This window comes from Anser cygnoides, chromosome 3 (genome assembly GCF_040182565.1).
Source record: "Anser cygnoides isolate HZ-2024a breed goose chromosome 3, Taihu_goose_T2T_genome, whole genome shotgun sequence".
NCBI lineage: Eukaryota > Metazoa > Chordata > Aves > Anseriformes > Anatidae > Anser > Anser cygnoides.
In genome coordinates this window covers 10,169,756-10,186,670 of record NC_089875.1, presented here as the reverse complement: position 1 = coordinate 10,186,670, position 16,915 = coordinate 10,169,756, and the positions used below count along the sequence as shown (strand labels likewise).

At 43.0% G+C, this 16,915-nt stretch overlaps 1 protein-coding gene and 1 long non-coding RNA gene across 3 annotated transcripts in view; one reads left to right on the top strand and one right to left on the bottom strand.

The window, feature by feature from the left end:
- Positions 1–1,796: 1,796 nt before the first annotated feature.
- On the bottom strand, positions 1,797–6,469 carry LOC125184668 (uncharacterized). Its single transcript, XR_007169012.2, has 2 exons — positions 6,336–6,469; positions 1,797–4,086 (listed from the first exon to the last, which is right to left on the bottom strand). It is a non-coding gene; the product is annotated as an uncharacterized lncRNA (long non-coding RNA).
- The window catches only part of ANAPC1 (anaphase promoting complex subunit 1), a 36,053-nt gene continuing 25,197 nt past the window's right edge, over positions 6,060–16,915 (top strand). The window contains exons 1-16 of one of the 2 annotated variants that reach the window (XM_013191105.3): positions 6,060–6,441; positions 6,775–6,936; positions 7,116–7,167; positions 7,347–7,456; positions 7,886–7,968; positions 9,471–9,544; positions 9,809–9,954; positions 10,434–10,654; positions 11,285–11,494; positions 12,145–12,240; positions 12,705–12,795; positions 12,913–12,978; positions 13,869–14,006; positions 15,098–15,238; positions 15,595–15,655; positions 16,176–16,363. In XM_013191105.3, coding sequence (XP_013046559.3) covers positions 6,229–6,441; positions 6,775–6,936; positions 7,116–7,167; positions 7,347–7,456; positions 7,886–7,968; positions 9,471–9,544; positions 9,809–9,954; positions 10,434–10,654; positions 11,285–11,494; positions 12,145–12,240; positions 12,705–12,795; positions 12,913–12,978; positions 13,869–14,006; positions 15,098–15,238; positions 15,595–15,655; positions 16,176–16,363 — 2,052 coding nt within the window. In that variant the 5' untranslated portion in view covers positions 6,060–6,228. Of the gene's footprint in view, positions 6,442–6,774; positions 6,937–7,115; positions 7,168–7,346; positions 7,457–7,885; positions 7,969–9,470; positions 9,545–9,805; positions 9,955–10,433; positions 10,655–11,284; positions 11,495–12,144; positions 12,241–12,704; positions 12,796–12,912; positions 12,979–13,868; positions 14,007–15,097; positions 15,239–15,594; positions 15,656–16,175; positions 16,364–16,915 lie in introns of both variants that reach the window. The other variant, XM_048078990.2, reaches the window with a different exon arrangement.

The following is a 16,915-nucleotide window of genomic DNA, read 5'->3' as shown; positions in this document are numbered from 1 at the left end:
CAGACGTAGGGGTTGGTTTTGGGGTGGCCCTGCGTGGAGCCAGGAGTGGGACTCGATGATCCCTGTGGGTCTAAGATGCTGAGCGCAACCATTGCTGCTCACGACATGATTTTGCCCTCCCGTTGTCCATGGAGGGACAACTCCTTTATGCTTGGGGACTGGTTGTGTCTGCAGGAAGGTATTAGGGCTGCGCAGGCATGTTCTGAGGAGCAGCTCTTTTCTTCCCATGCTCCTCGTCCCGCAGAGCCCCACACCAGCAGGCCGGGACATCGCTACGGGGGGAAAAGGCACGGACCTGGGCTGCAGCGAGGGAAGAGCACAGGGTGGTGAGCGCAGTGCAGTGGCTGCCATCCGTTCTTTATTTTCTTGAACCAGAACAGCAGGGCAAGAGGGGACAGAGAATGAAAGGGAAAAAAAAAAAAAAAAAAGGAAGAAAAAAAAAGAGAAAACGGGAAAAAAAAAAAAAAAAATGAAACCAATGTGTGACACAAACCATTTAGTGATGTAGTATAAGGAGCAAAGCAGAACATGACTCCTGATAGCACTGGAAGGAAATGAGGAGTTTCTTTCTGTGTATTCAGAAGAGCCTCCTGTTCCTTTGGGGGTTGTGATGGGTCAGGTGCAGAGGGTGACAAGAAGACACACAGGTAGTCTAACATGAAATTCATCTCTCATCTGGCCTGTGTAATTTCCTCATGTGGCCATCCTGACCTGCACACTGGCCATGCTTGAGGGGGTTGAGACCAAGCTACACTGAGGCCATCAGTATTTCATCCACCACAAACCCGAAGGGGCTGGGACCTGGGGAAGGGGCAACCAGCCTGACTTCGGTATATTTCACTGCTGAAACCCTTCTGCTCTCTGCCCATAAAATTTGTTGAAACTACAGCACAAGTGTAACTTTTCTTTCTGGCAACCTACTGTAGTCTTCTCAAAGCCTTGCAGGAGAATAAAGTTCCAAAAAGAGATGTGATTTTTTTTCAGTTACCACTAGGTAAGCATCAGTGCACCATGGAAACAGACGCGTGGCAAGAAGACAGCTCTGTGGTGAAGATGCTCGTTTCTCTTAGTGAGTAACTCATAATGAGAGCTGGGGAGGGCAGTGCTTTTCTCAGGCTGTTAGAGAAAAAAAGAAACACATGGAATCCAGTCTGAAATCTTTTCCAATTGGGAAGAAAATATGTCTCAAATTCAGTGAAAAAAAAATCACTTCCAGACTCCTTTGACTTGCAAAGCTACGTATTCACTGCACATTCCCAGGCCCTAGTGACAAAGACTGAGTTTCCCCCTCACTGCCTCTTTCACTCCAGACCAGCTTCTGACATCTTGAAGTGATCAGCAGCTACAGAAGGGCACGTGTCGCTGGAGGCCCAGATTAAAGGGGAGAAGAAAAACATACTAAAGCTGCTGCAAGAAGGCTCAGCATCTTCAGCAGTGCCTTCTGTGCAGCTCCAGCAGTGCTGCTTTTCCCCAGATTTTGAGTGCGTTTACCAGGCACCCAGCATTGCTCAAGGACTTAGAGGAGACGAGGGAGCGTGGAGGCACAGTTCGAGCCTGTCATTTGGGTCAGCCTTTGCCGCACGTGTGCACTTTCCTCTGACTCCGTTCCCCATTGCTGCTGGCTCTGCGATTTTTGGAAACAAAGCCCTGGAAGGGCCTCCGGCCTTTGTGGGCTGCAGAGTGAAAAGGACCCCTTGCACTGAGATGGCAGTATATAATACTAACCAGGGGGAGGAAGTAGGAACGATTTCTACAAAAGAGAAGAGAAAAAAAAAACAAAAACACAGACACATAAAGAGGATTTGATCAGCTCTTTAAAATCCCCTAATTTGGGTCATTTCATTACAGTAGCTTGGTTTCTGCTCAGTGCTGGTGTAAATTAGTCTCCAGCTCAGTAGGGTTTGTTACAGTTCATTCGGGAACAGCATGACATGAAGAAGAGGCTGGTGTGTGGAGAGGCAGGAAAAATCAGGGAGAGGAGAAGCCAGAGGAGGAACTTTCACACCCTGGTCATGATAGAAAAGGTCTGTAAGCAGCTAGCATGAGCAGTGCTTCTCAGGAGAAGCAGTCTGGCCTCTTTGGCTACTCTCAAGTCAGTGACACGAAGCTTCTACCTTGCCCAATGTATTGCCATGCTCAGTCTCTTCCACAGTACTAGTCTTCAGCCTCTGCCACAGGAAACGTGGCAAGATAACTTCTTCCCAAGAGGAGCTTGGCTTTCAGGTCCTGATATCCCCATCTAGCTCTACATGCAAATAAATTTGTGCATTTACTCACTGAGTGCTAGGTGTCAGCAAGGTTTTCATTTCCTTGGCTGTATTTCAATGGCAAATTCATCTTTTTTCAGGGGTCTGCATGCAAACAGGCTGTGTTTTCAGTCCCAAAGAACACGTTTGGCCAGACTCACAAGCTCTCCCCAAACAGCATCTCCTGCTGCCTGGGCATCAACCAGGATTTGACCCTGAATACCTCCCAAAAATCAACTGCAATCAAGAGGACTGAAATGATGGAAGAATCTTTAATTGATGAAAGACAGATCTTAGGAGAGGGAAACAAAGGCTGCCTGTCTTGTCTGCCTGAGTGCCAGGATCCTGAACCAGCCAAACCTGTTGTGCTTGCAGCTCTGTAGCTCAACACAGGCCACGCTGGAGGGAGCACCCAGCTCTCCCCAGCCTGAAGGAGGAGGGCAGAGTGCCTGGAGCACCACACAGGTATCAGCAGCTCCTGAGTCATGCTTTCAGCCATGGGCTTCCAACACAAAGGTAGTCCAGTCCTACCTACCCATCATTCAGGCCCTGCCACTGAGCAGGGGCCAGGGCACTCTGAGCCCACATTTTCCTGTGTATGCACACACGTGCATGCAGAGTACTGTTGGTGAGCACAGAGATACCTATATTTATCGTCACAGGCTTCTCCCACCTTTACAAGAAGTTATAATCCCCTTCTGATAGCATCAGCAGCTCTGCAGGTATTCTCAGCTTTCTCTTCACAGCATCTCAGAGAGCACTTTCAGTACCCTCAGAAAGTTGTAGAAAGTTGTGTTACCACACTAGAGCCTGAACTTGATCCTTCAGCTTCTTTTTTTTTTTTCCAGAGCAGTGACATTGTTTCTTTGCAAGACTATTTGAAGACTTGGGAGTCAATGTAATATATAGGAAATTAGCTTGTTTAGCAGAAATGACACTCAGGAATTGGGCTGCAGAATGTTATCTGCTGAGATTTCCCCCCCCCCCATTGCTATTTCTGTACAATCTTGTTTCCTATATTTTTGCTTTCTCTTCATGCACATTTTTCTTCTTATTTGCAAGCTCTCCTGATTTTTTAAATATCAAACTCTGTTTTCAGATCAAGGCAGATGTCCCGTTTGAGTTAAATGTTACATCCCAGCCATCGGATACAGCCCTCAAACAATTTGTAGAGAAAAGTGAGCCTTTTGTGGTGCTACTAAAATACCTTTTTTCTTGTGAGGTTTTCTTTGGGCACACTGTACACTTTGTCTTTCACTTGGCACATTCTGTCCCTTGGCTCAGCTGTTTCTTCCTAGGACAATTCTCATGGTCTGTAGATTATTTTGCAAAAGCAGAAAGCTGTCTCCCAAGGCTGGACAGTAGCTAGAACTTCCTTACTCTTGAGCCCTGGACACTTTTTCTTGCCCACAAAATTGTTGTTTGCATTTCACCATCTTATTTGTGTAAATACTTCCATTTGTCTTCATATGGAAATTTGGTCCCTGGCTCTGAAGATCCAGGCTACTATTTCTTTCAGTTGTCTTCCTGACAGAAACTGCAATAAGTACTCTATACCTCAGTGAGTTCTTACTTCTCCAAAGTCCAGCTTTCCCCAGCCATTTGCTTCCCATTTCTTAGAAAATGATAATGCTTATTGTCATGACTTGAACCAAGGATTCCCCCAAACCACATGTTGAACCATGATTTCAAACACATTTTTGATGCTTCTATTGTTTCTCCCTCTTTCGATTTCCCATATGAAGCTGGTATCTTCAAAATAAATCATCCTTTTCAGAATGCACTAGCTTTCCAGTTCCCACCAGGATGCTTCGTACATCTCTTGTTCTTTGATGATTGTCTGTCAAACAAATACAACACCTATGAGCACACCTACGAAAAAGTTACTGTACCCCTATCAATCTTCCTCCCACTTCCTTTTGTGTTTCCACAGGTTCTGAGAAAAAAAAAAAATCCAGTATGCTACTTATATGTGAACAGAGAAAGTATGCCACTGCAGCAGTGGTGATATGCTGAAAGCTAGTAATTGACTGTGATCTGTAGCTAGCAACACCCTCTTGTTTAGGTGAGCAATTATAAAGGTGAGAGGTGAAGAAAACTCACAGCACAGTGTACAAATGCTTGAAGATACCACAGGATAAGCTTGCTCACTGCAGACACATCCACATAGTACAGATGGCTGTGTGTGCCAGAGTGCCCACAAGATGGGTGCTGCTGACTTCATCAGGAAGGCTTGTTTTTAAGGGAATAAAAATAATCTGATTGTGGAATTAATGCGAATAATCTGATTCTGGAAGCCGAGTACACCCCAGAGCAGTATTTCTGCATGTTTTGCTGTGACACCATAACCAAGGGAAAACAACAAATGCCGGAAGCCAAACAGCTAGTTACATATGTATGACATTTAATTATTCAGAAAATGCACATCAACTCATAGTTCCTTTAGCAAAATCTGGCTGGTCTCATCAGAAAACATCTAATTGCCTGACACCTAGTGCTGGTAGTCAGAGATGCAGCTACAAGTGTTTTAGCACTCTCAGCCTTTGAGTGTTGCAGGCTGTCTGCAGTGGACGATACAACCTTTCTGTACTCAATACAAGAGAACAGCCAACTCAGGTGCCCACCACCAGTGTCAGGAGCTGGGGTAAGTTGGTGGAGCCCAGGCTTACAACAAGTTATGCTAATCCATATCACACAGGTATCTGAAGTGTTGTCAAGAGGAATTGTACAACACACCAATAAATGACTGCAGAGTAACAGAGCACTAGTAGGCCCTGCCAGTCCTGGTTAATAGTTTAAGGTATATTGTATTTTCTAAGTGCCCTGTCTGCCTTTGGAAAGTGGCTTCCCATAAAGCGTTATAGAATCCACAGGGTAGGGCTGTCAAAGTGAAACTGACATGAAATGCACACAGACTGAGCGCTCTTCATTTCATCACATTTAGTAGGAAAAGGTCTGAAAGCACTGTTGAGGGGTGAGAAGAAAACAGAAGAATACCCTAACTAGCGTATGTTGGGCAGAGTGAAAGCTATTTCAGGCATCTGTACCACCAGCATGTAGGGTGCACGGGCATTTACCACAGAGCAGGCCCCTGGAGAGCCTGCAGAAGTGGAGAAGAAGCAAAGCAAGTGGGTTCTAAGGGGTGATCCAGCTCCAGCTTTGAGACAGGCGGCCTTGGAATGTGGCAAGGAGACAGGCATGCAGGTGGCTGAGGTGGCAGTGGAAGGACCCAAATCCTTCAGCCCAGTTGTGAATGCTGAGTGTTCACAGACCATGACACCATCTTTCCTACCTGAATAATTTTGTGTAGGAACATAGAATATAATCATAGAATACCCTGAGTTGGAAGGGACTCACAAGGATCAAGTCCAACTCCACAGGACCAATCAAAACATCAAAAATAAAATAATAAAAAAGACAAAAATCAACATACATATTCCATCGTATGCTCGCATCCTTGAGTGCTAGGAGTAGACCTGCTCACTTGCAAATTAAAGTGGTGATTGCTATAAAACAGCCAGCCTCGATGAGCTGGCGTGAGAAGATCCCACAAGAACGAGAATAAGTGATGCAATAAACGATAGCAGAATCACACTTCTCCCTGAGGAACCCAGACGAGATCGGCCTTGACTCAACCCACGCCCCAGAGGCTCTGTATCACGGATCGGGATGCCTGTACCCCCCAGAGGGCGCTCTGAACAGGAGCCCCTCGGGCTCACCGCCAACGCCCAGCGGGCAGCACTCCCACCCTCCCCGCCCGCCCGCCCGCCATTTTGCGTCCCGCCGGCCCCCGCGCGGCGCGGAGCAGGGCGGGAGCCGCAAGATGGCCGCGCCCGTGTGAGAGCCGCCACCGGCGCCTGCCCGCCCTGCCGCGCCGCCCGTGCCTGAGCGCGGCGCAGCTCCGCCGGCCGCGCGGGGCCCCGGGGCCTCAGCTGCGCGGCGGGCGTGCGCGCCCCGGAAATAATGAGGATATCGGGCCCCCATGTCGGACCACTGTGAAGAGAGGGCGACGATGATCGCGGCCGGCGACCTGCAGGAGTTCGCCCCCCGGGGCCGCGAGCACTGCCGGCGCCACCCCAGCGCCCTCACCCTTCAGCTGCGGCGGCTGCAGCCCGCCTCCGAGCTGTGCTCCTCCGACGGGGCGGCCGGCCTGGTGGGGTCCCTCCGCGAGGTCACCATCCACGAGCGGCAGCGGGTACGGCTCACATAAGCACCGCGCCCCCCGGTAGCAGGCGTCGCTCATTAGTTAATTGCCCTTGATCACCTTCCGGGGGTACCCGCCGCACTGACGTTGTCCTTGTTGCTGTTAACAACAGGGATGATCCGCCAGAAGACACCTGAAGTGCAAACCAAATCCCTCTTGTATCCCGTGCTTTCCAAAAATCTCTACTTCCTCAGGAAATTGCCTGAATCAAGCTGACAGATCGCTGAATGATCACTGAGAAATTGTCATCTGTTGCGATCGCTCGTTAGGCTGTTGCCCTGCAGTGTCTTGTAACTTTTCCTAAAAAAATTTTTTTTTTTTTAGGAAAGTTGGCAGTTGAGGAAGGGTGCCAGCGATGTTGGGGAAGAAGTGGACTACGACGAAGAGTTGTACGTGGCCAGCAATATGGTTATCTGGAGCAAAGGAAGTAAAAACCAAGCGTCTACCGTTTATAAAGCTTTCACTGTTGACAGCCCTGTTCTACAGGTATGAAAACGTGGAAAAACGGTGACTGAATGAACGCACATTAGCTAAATACCTGCTGTCCACCTTAAATAGTACTTCAGTGTTTTGAGGTGGAATTGTTTTAGGAAATACAGACAGATGAGATTTTATAGTAACTTCAGATTGTTCTTCAGACATAACTCCGCTGTATTTGGTTTTAGGCCTTGTGGTGTGACTTCACTATACCCCAGGAAAAATCTGAAAAAGTTGATGGTAAGTTTTATGCTTATTGTAACGCCAAACAAATACTTTGAGTTCAGTTCTCAGCATGAGATGTTAGTCATCAGGAATTGCTGTATCAAGACTGCTACCCTGCCCCTTGAGTTTACATTTTGTGTATAGTGAATGTCTACGAAAAGAGAGAATTTTACTGTTTTTTGTTTGTTCTGCAGTTTCAGGCAGTGATGAAATAGTAGAGAAATGCATCTGCATATTGCAGAACTCGTGTATAAATGTGCATAGCATAGAGGGAAAGGATTACATTGCTGCTTTACCCTTTCAGGTAAGTGCTTAACCTTTTTTTCCATAAATGGGCTTGTCATCTGGTTGCACACTGTACCATGGTAGGGAGGCGTGCGTAAAGCACTGCTGTTGGTGGCTGCCTGAATTCTTCATTCTGGTGGGTGAACGTGTGTGAGTTCTGATGAACTGATCGTGTGTGAGTTCTGATGAAAAGCTGATGAGTGTGGTGGTGCCGTTAGGGCATTGGAATACTTTTGGAAGTGCAGTGGTGTAGCCAGTTGTAAGAAGCTGGATAGTACGAGAACGCCAGCTTGGTAGTTGGAGAACCCACGCCGACTGACGTTACACTTGTCTCAAGAAAAGGACTAAGCATCTTATTTTGCTGTAATGAGATATCCAAACATGAAACATAATTGATGCAGTAAATACTTGATATCTTTGTCATGACTATATCTGTAATTCTTTATAGGTTGCAAATGTCTGGCCAACAAAATTTGGTTTGTTATTTGAGCGTAGTAGTTCTTCACATGAAGTACCTCCAAGTCCACCCAGGTATGTAATGAGTGGATTTTGATTGGTTTGCTATAGACCGTTTGTTAATTTAATACAGGGGTATAAGAGTTGAAGAGCAATAATGAAAGGATCTGTGTGTTCATCACAGGGACAGGTGAAATGGGAACTCACAGGAAGGGGCTGTATGATGAGTCATAACCTCCTCTGATACTGTGTTGTCTTTACTTGGGAGTGGTGATCCTGAGAACAGGATTTGGGAAGCAAGTAGAGTATTACTAACCTAATATTATTAAGGTTTAACCTGGGAATTGGTTTCAGTCTGTGATAGCGGGTGGAGAGATTCACTGGGAGAATTGTCACCGAGAATTTTTCTCTCAGCTGCAACATGCTTTGAACGTATGGAGCATCCAGCCCTGTATTTGTAGACCATGTGCTTGGTAGCTTGACATACAGCTGAAGAGAAGAGTAAGGAGTTGGTTGGCTTGAATATATCTGCAGCTTGTATATATTTACAGCTTCAGTATACCTACTTGCTCTCTCTTGGTCTGTATGTATACATTCCAGGTACATGTGATTGTCTAGTTCTTGTTAAAATTGGGACTAGAAATAGAGGTCTGGAAAATATTCAAGAGAGAAGAATCTGGAAAAGAAAATGTTTCCATGAGCTAACTGCAGTGGGTGTTCTGTTCTAATTTTGGTACAGGCTTAAACTTTAGCTCAGATTAATAGCCTACTTAATGTGCTGCTGTGGTGTGCTCTCACCACCCTGCCAGTGGGGACAGTGAAATGTCTTTATCCACTTACAAATGGAGTTAGGCAGTGAGTTAGGGGATTTGTTCCATTGAATCTGAACCCTTGATAATGTCTTAGGTCTTCCAGCCTGCTATTGCATGTTTTGTGTCTAGTGGCTGGCCTTGGCCAGCCATCTGCACTGGACCCCTTTGGGATTACTGGATTACTGCAGAATGAAGTTGTACCTGTTGCAGGCTTTTCTGCTCTCTGGTACTTTGCAAAAATCATGGTTGATCCTACATAATCTGGCCTTCCATGAAAGTTCTTACTGCCACCACAGACGGTTGGCACTATTGCTGCTCTGTGGTGGATACGGATTACCTGATGGCTGTCTGCTGGTCTGGAACCTGGGTGGGGAGTTGTGGAACTCAGACTCAGCTGAAGAGTTTGGGTTAAGAGTTTTCTCCTTCTCCTCCTAACTCCCCTGGTACCAGCTCTGTTCAGTCAACCTAGCTAAAGTTTGTCATGTGGCCACCAGGTGGGGTCATTCTCAAGTGCTCTGAGAAAATGTAAAACAAAACCGAGGCATCATTTTTGGTAGACCAGCCTTTGTCTGACTCTGCTCAGTTAACCAGAAAAGCTTACATTAATGGGATATACGTCTCTGCTGTTAGCTTTTAGGCTCAGATTTGTTAAGGTCTGAGGAGTTGTTTTGGGATTGCAGCACATGCACTGGTTGCATGAGAGAGCAATTAATTATGCTTGTTAGCATTTGTTTTTTGAACGTGATTTGTTTCATTTCTTTCTAGAGAACCTTTGCCCACTATGTTCAGCATGCTGCATCCATTAGATGAGATAACACCTCTTGTCTGTAAGTCTGGAGGTAAGTTTAGATCTTGACATCAAATGCTAAATGTATCACTCAAGCATTTTCTGTATTACAAAATTGGCAAATAATCACTTATTCAAGAAATCAGGATTGGGTTGTTTTAGCTGCTTCATGAACAGGGAAACTCTTCAAGAAAGAAGCCCAGACTGCAGGGGAAAAAAAAAAAAAAGAGTATGAAAAATGCTGACCTTGTAAATGATAACACTGCTGTGGAAATAATGTTTTCATCTTAACTGAAGTTAACTACTTTTTTAGCAGGTGTGTTTGGCTCTGCTAGAGTGCAGTATGTTGCTGATTACACCATGAGGATTGTGTTCCTCAGTGCTGAACCTTCCATTGTGATGACCTATGATACCGTACAGAGTTTACATACTGTTTGGGCTCTTCGTAGAGTAAAGCCAGAGGTACAATTTTATTACTGACTAAATACCGTTATAAAATTTTAGTGTGTGTGTTTACATGCCATTATGGCCATGGCGGTTAGAAATGGCTGATTATTTATTTATGCCAAAAAATAGGGTGACATTAAAAAAAAAAATCTTTCATGTTTTTGACTGTACTGCAGTCATGGAGATCACACGATAGTGATGGCAATGTACTATACTGTGCTTATCATGATGTTCTTTCCATTGTACCAGAAAGTTTGGACTGCTCAAACTGTTGTTTTCCATAAGAAAAGTGACAGCTTACTGCCTGAAAACCGCAGGAGTAGTTATGGTGACTGGAAGGGAGAGAGCATGGTTGGAAGGAATAATTTTTAGGCTAAGTACCTACATAGGCATATGTTTTTAACGTCTAACTGATTAAATAAGCTATTTGAGTGTCATCCTGGCTGTTACTGCCTATGTGTAATTTGAACATGGAGAGCTCTTTTCTCTCCCAGGAGCAGAACACGGTGCTGAAGTTCTCGGAGCAGATGGGCACACCGCAGCATATGGCCACTAGCAGCTCTTTGACTGCTCATCTCAGGAGCCTTTCAAAAGGAGACTCGCCTGTGGCCTCACCTTTCCAAAACTACTCATCTATCCACAGCCAGAGCAGATCAGTGTCATCGCCCAGCATGCAGTCCCGCTCGCCGTCCATCTCCAACATGGCTGCTTTGAGGTGGGTGCTGATCATAACGTGTAGACAGATGATACCAAAGGAATATCAGCGACAGAACAGGCAGCACATCTGGTATTGTTGTCTTTCTTTCTCTGCCCTTACAAGTCTGTCTGCCTAAGGTGTACGTGCCTTCTCTGTTACATCATCTGAAAGCCCTGGTGGAATGCTCTTGTGATGTTTATGTGCTATTACCTCTGTAGCACAGGAGGGTAATTGGTGTGCAGGAGACAAAGAGACTTTTCTGTCATCACACAGCAAGTCTGTGGTGGAGTTGGAAACTGTCTCCAGGTCTTTCGAGTCCCAGGAGTGTTTTGTGTTTCTAAAGAAAGCCATATTTAGAGGGAACAGGTTGAGACGCGTTTTTACAGACTGGACCACACACGGTAAAATGTTGGTTTTCTTACTTTTGAAATTTCATCTATTGGATTTTGACAGAGATGACAGGAAGTGAATGGAGAATTGTTTTCATATGACAATCTATTGCTAAAGGAAGCTAATACTGCGCTATCTGCTGTTTCAGGAGGATTTTGTTTTTAAAGTCTCAGTGCATGAGCTCTCTGTCTTAACAGGGATTCTCTATCTGGTTTTGTAAATTCACTTTTCAGTAGTGTTTTATGTCTTTGCTTGCAGCCGCTCTCATTCCCCTGCCCTGGGAGTACATTCATTCTCAGGAGTTCAGAGGTTCAACTTTTCCAGCAATACTCAGTCACCGAGGAGGCACAGTATTACCCATTCTCCAAACAGCACTTCCAGTGATTCCTTTCTTATAACAGAAACTGAACCAATCATTCCTGAGCTGTGTATAGATCATCTGTGGACAGAAACCATCACAAACATGAGGTTAAGTGCTTTTTCTGGAATGTGAGATTTCCAGTGGGGGCTGGGGAAAGGAAGTAAAATGACAGCTTATTTTCCATGTGTGCTTTTTGCAAATAGTACTGCCTTAAAATAGGTGCATGGACCTGCACTTCCTAATTTTTCGGAAAAGTGGTGCTCACTAAGTGCCTAGATCTCTTGAAAAGGGAGTTGGGCACTTGGAGTGGTTTTATTTGTTGTGTTACTTGTAGTTCTCTGAACTGGGTAGTGCTTTCATGAGATTTCTCAGGCAAAGCAGGTTCAAATCTGACCATTGATTTGGGTTTCCGGTTTTGTTTGGTTTTGTTTTATAAAACTCTTTTTAGGGGGAATATCTCTTGCCCTGTTACCATCAAAAGGGACAAAATACAACATAAAACCTAAGATTGAATGGGAGAACAAAGCCAAACAGCATGTGCTCTGCATGCCAAAAAGTAGGGAACATGAAGACTGGAGTGCTAGAAAATTAATTCCTAGTGGAAGGACTGAAACTGAGACTAGCACATTCTTAGCAACTTGATGCACTGCTAATTGAAGTCCAATGAGTCCCTACAGTTTGTGGCCATTGTGTTTTCTTTAATTAAAATTTTTATAGTAAACCTAACACTATGCTGATCATTGTGTCTCATTTACAGAGAGAAGAATTCCCAAGCATCGAAAGTGTTTATTACCACTGACCTTTGTGGGCAGAAGTTCTTGTGCTTTTTAGTGGAATCCCAGCTCCAGCTGCGGTGAGCATTCCTATCTTGGGGACAGATGAAAAAAGGGGAACACTCTAAAAATTACTAGCCAGATATGGGTTTTAACGTACTTACTCCTTCAGCTAGTGGAATCTGTTATGACAACACGAAGTTATCACTCTCTCTCATATGACTTGTTTTTAACCAGACTGGCATAGATTGTTTGGGCTATTTAAAGGAAACTGAAATTGAAAGAGTGTTTGCTGTACTTTGAGTGGTATTCTTATTTGTCCTCAACTTTACCCAGTAGAATTACGCTGGGGATTTCAGTTAGAGTAGGAGAGTAAAAGTAAGATGATAGCAGGGCAAAACAAGCAAAGGAAGGAGGAAGTAACCAAGTATACCACAGTATAGCTAACTATACCATGTAACACAACTTTAATATTTTGTCTTCTTTCTGTAACAGCAGATAGGACAGTCCTTTTACGTTTCCTGTTGTTTTCTCAAATCTCTAGGTGTGTAAAGTTTCAAGAGAGCAACGATAAGTCACAGCTGATCTTTGGCTCTGTTACCAATATTCAAGCAAAGGATGCAGCTCCAGTGGAGGTATGTATCTTAGTATAAACTGTTAGCTGTGCAGTATCCTGCTTTGTCACTTGTGTTATCCAGTTGTCATATTTTACTTAAATACAAGAAGCTGAATGTGGTGTTTGATTCTTGCAGGGCATTGATACACTGCTGGTTCTGGAAGGCAGTGGCAATCTAGTGCTTTATTCCGGAGTGGTTCGGGTAAGTAACAGTTTTTTCTGTTCCCAAACAAATGTTTGAATCTTTGGTTACAAACTAGGCTGTGCAGAGGGATCTTGGGTGCATCATACATTACATGATACCATTTTAAGCTGCTGCAGACTGCCTCTGATTTGAGACTTGATTGAGAAGGTGCCTGTGCTCACGTACCAAGTGCAGTTTCTGTGCACTGCTGGGAAGATGGTTCTGAAGAATGACTGGCTCCTTGTGGTACAACTAAATAATCTCTTGAGCTTTTTTTTTACAATAGTAAAATGCTAAAGTAATGCAATTCTTTCAAAGAAAGAGAATGTCAAGAATATGGAAAACAAGAATTTTTCCTAAACTAAAACTTCTGAAACTCCTATGTAGGATGCTGGATAGTTCTAGATGTCAAATCATTTTGCTTTACAGAGGGTTGTTATTAGGATGGATGCAATTCATCCAAAATAATTAAAACATTTTTTTTTAATTGTATAGAGATGCACTATGCTCTTTCAGTGTATGCAGAGGATTTGGACACAGGGGTCTGCACATAAAGATGTGTGTGTGTGTGTGTGTAGTAAGTATACTGAGGAAAAAAAAACACTCTGAAAGTATAGCTTTCCTAATTAAACTGTTTAAAACGTTTGGTGGAAATAGACCTGTAAGCAGTAGTGTACAATACTGACCATATATGGTAGTTTTTTCAGTGTATCATGATCTGAAGAAAGGCTTAAAACTAAAAAGCTGTCACCAGTTTTCAGAGGCTTTAGTTAAAATACACATCCAGTTTTCTTAAAACTTTTCCTTTAAGATGTTAAAATCTGAAAACATCCATATACCTAAGAAAGCTCGTGGAAGCACAGGCGCGAAATCCAACTGTTTATTTTCCTATATATTGTTCATAAAAGGTGGGGAAGGTTTTTATTCCTGGACTGCCTGCTCCATCTCTGACAATGTCCAACCAAATGCCTCGGCCAAGCACTCCATTGGATAGTGTCAGCACTCCATCCAAGCCTTTGAATAAACATCTGGGGCCCCTAGAAGAGGTAAGAAGAAACAGAATCCTGCCTTGAAAAGGTTTTAGTTGTAACAGCTTTGGCATAATTTAGCAGGTAACTGGATACTTTTTTTTTTTCTAGAATGTATTCTGTGAATATAAATTGCATATGTATTCCATTACTTTTACCCAGACAGATTTATTGAAACTGTAGTGGGAATGGTATTTTATGCTGATATCTTCTATTTGGGGAGTGGTCTTTATTCAAAAATGAGTAGTTCTACATAAAAACTTCCTCATGAACATTTTAGCATGTAAAAACAAACTTTACAATCACTGAGACGTATCTGTTTCTAAATTACAACACATCTGAAGGCAGACACATCAGTTCCCTTTTAGAGGGGCTTCCAGTCCCTTCTCATTGCTTAATAGTGCAGAATTGATGCTTGGGCATGGCTAGAGGGAACACAAGTATTTTGCCAGAAAATGTTTTACTTTGAACCTTGTGTAGCTGTCATGAAAGACTCATTATGGCTCTACTTCTCTTATTTCTCTGTGGTTCATCAAGACCACTCTCTTTCTTTCCACGCTAGTTTTCATGCACAGCTTCCTTCTCCACAGACTCCATCCATAGTTTCTTCATTTACCACATTTCCCATTCCTCTGCCCAGTTTAATTTGGATGCCTTGATACATTAAGATAAATGAACATACAGTGATGGCTGAGGGCAGAGCTGGGTATGTGACACAAATCTTGTAAGCCATGTTTAACATGTGGGACTAGCTGACAGAGTAAACTGAAAAGGCAATATAAGTACTTGTTTATTTAATGCTTGGCAATTAAAAGTTGGGCATTTTTCCTTCAAATGATTGATTGATTTTAACTTTTGAGGTATCTTTTGGAGCTAAATTGTTTATTTTTCTTCTGTAAAGCCACTGAATACACGGTGATCTATTTTGTGCTGCTCTGTTTGTTTATTTATTTATGATTTTTGTAAAATTTCTGATGCAAAGAATGGAAAGACACTCACAGTTGTTTTCAAAATACATATTAATACTTCAAAAATGGTCATTTTAGCTGTCCTTTGCTCGGTTCCTCTTGTTTTAACAAGTCTCTGCAATCATTTTTACCACTTTTCAGAGTGTGCTTTTGTCACCAGTTCCAGAGCTAAGGGATTCTTCCAAACTTCATGACTCGACTTACGTTGAGGACTGCACATTTCAGCAGCTTGGAACTTTCATTCATTCTCTAAGAGACCCTGTCCACAACAGAGTAACTTTAGTAGGTATTCTGTAATTTGAGTCAACGCTTAGCAAAGCAAAATGAGGGGTAAGCTTACTTCTACTGTATAGTAAGACATTGCTAGCAGCTCCTGACCAACACCAAGGTTATATATTTCTCTGTAGAATACCCTAGAAGGCACAGAAGTTTATCAGTTCCTTCAAGTGAGTCAGGTCAAGATTCATTTCAAGTGTCTCATGTAGCTATCATATGAGGTCACAAATCTTAAGTGTAGCAAATACCCAAGAGTTAGGAATATGCTTAATACATAAATGAGTTCTGAGCTGATGAAAAAGGACCCTAGCTTTATTTAAAGATACATTTTGTAATTCAACTCTTACATTTTTTTTTTTCAGGAACTTAGCAATAATACAATGGTTCGGATTACAATTCCTGAAATTGCCACTTCGGAACTAGGTACAAGTCAGAATCTGTCACATGAAATATGTTGCATAATTTTTGAGGGTTCATTTTTGAAGTGGTTTATGCATAGCTTAGACTACAGTGATTCAGTACCATGTATTCCAATCACCGTTAGCTTACCTTGTAGAGCTGCTGCCATTTATTTAGGTATGTTCTGCTACTTTTAGTGCTTCACCTGCCACACTTTTAGAACTTCCTGTGTTCTTTAGGTTGCTTTATTCTTTACTGTTTATGTTCTTGCTTGAGGCTGAGATGTCAGTTCAGACACAAGTTGGTTTCATTAATAAGCAAAAAGACATTTCCCCCCCCCGACTTTGTGTGGTGAATTAGAGAGGCTGTGTTTAACCTGAACTGAAGGAACAGAAGGTTGTGTGGTGTGGCTTTTATTGAAACAGTTTCCGGAAAGTTAAAAGTAGGTCCGAGAACTGTCGAGATTTTTAGCACTGATTGGATGAATAGTATCAGGAAGTAAGATGGAAAACTGGCCTAACTTTGCGTTTTTCTTTCCCAACAGTGAAAAGATGTCTGCAAGGGGTCAAAGCTATCCTGCCCAAGGAAATAGCTGTACAGATGCTTGTCAAGTGGTACAATGCTTATAATGCTCCAGGAGGACCAAATTATCATTCAGAATGGAATTTATTTGTAACTTGTCTCATGAATATGATGGGTTATAACACAGAGAGACTGGCCTGGACACGTAATGTAAGCAAGCGTATATGTTTGTTTTCCTAGCTTAGGTTACTACTACTGATAATTCTTCGAGGTTTGAAATGGTTAGAGAGATACTGAAGTAAAAAGCAGATTGCATCTTGTTTTAAACAATGAATCAGTTCTGTATTTCTAAATTTCAGGTATACGTTTTAGTCTGTGTTTATCATGATATATGTATATACTTGTAAGATTCTTACCACTAGCTGGTCAGGTGAAAATAAATTATGAAGATTTTACTCCATTTCATAACTAACACCGAGGCACTAAACATTTATTTCAACTAATCCATATTAAGTCTATTTTGTTTAGAAGCACGGATCTCAATGCTGATTCCTGTTTCCTAAAGAAGATTCTCCCTGCATTTTCCCAGCAGTTTGCAGCATTTACAGTTCTATTTTTCTAGCTGTTTCACTGAATTTAGTTGGATTTTTCTGTGAGATTCCTGCTAGCAAGTATGTTTGCAGCACTCACAGGAGGTGGGGGGAAAAAAAGGCAGGGATATATGTATTGCTGAAATTAAAGCAATTACAGTATACCCACATT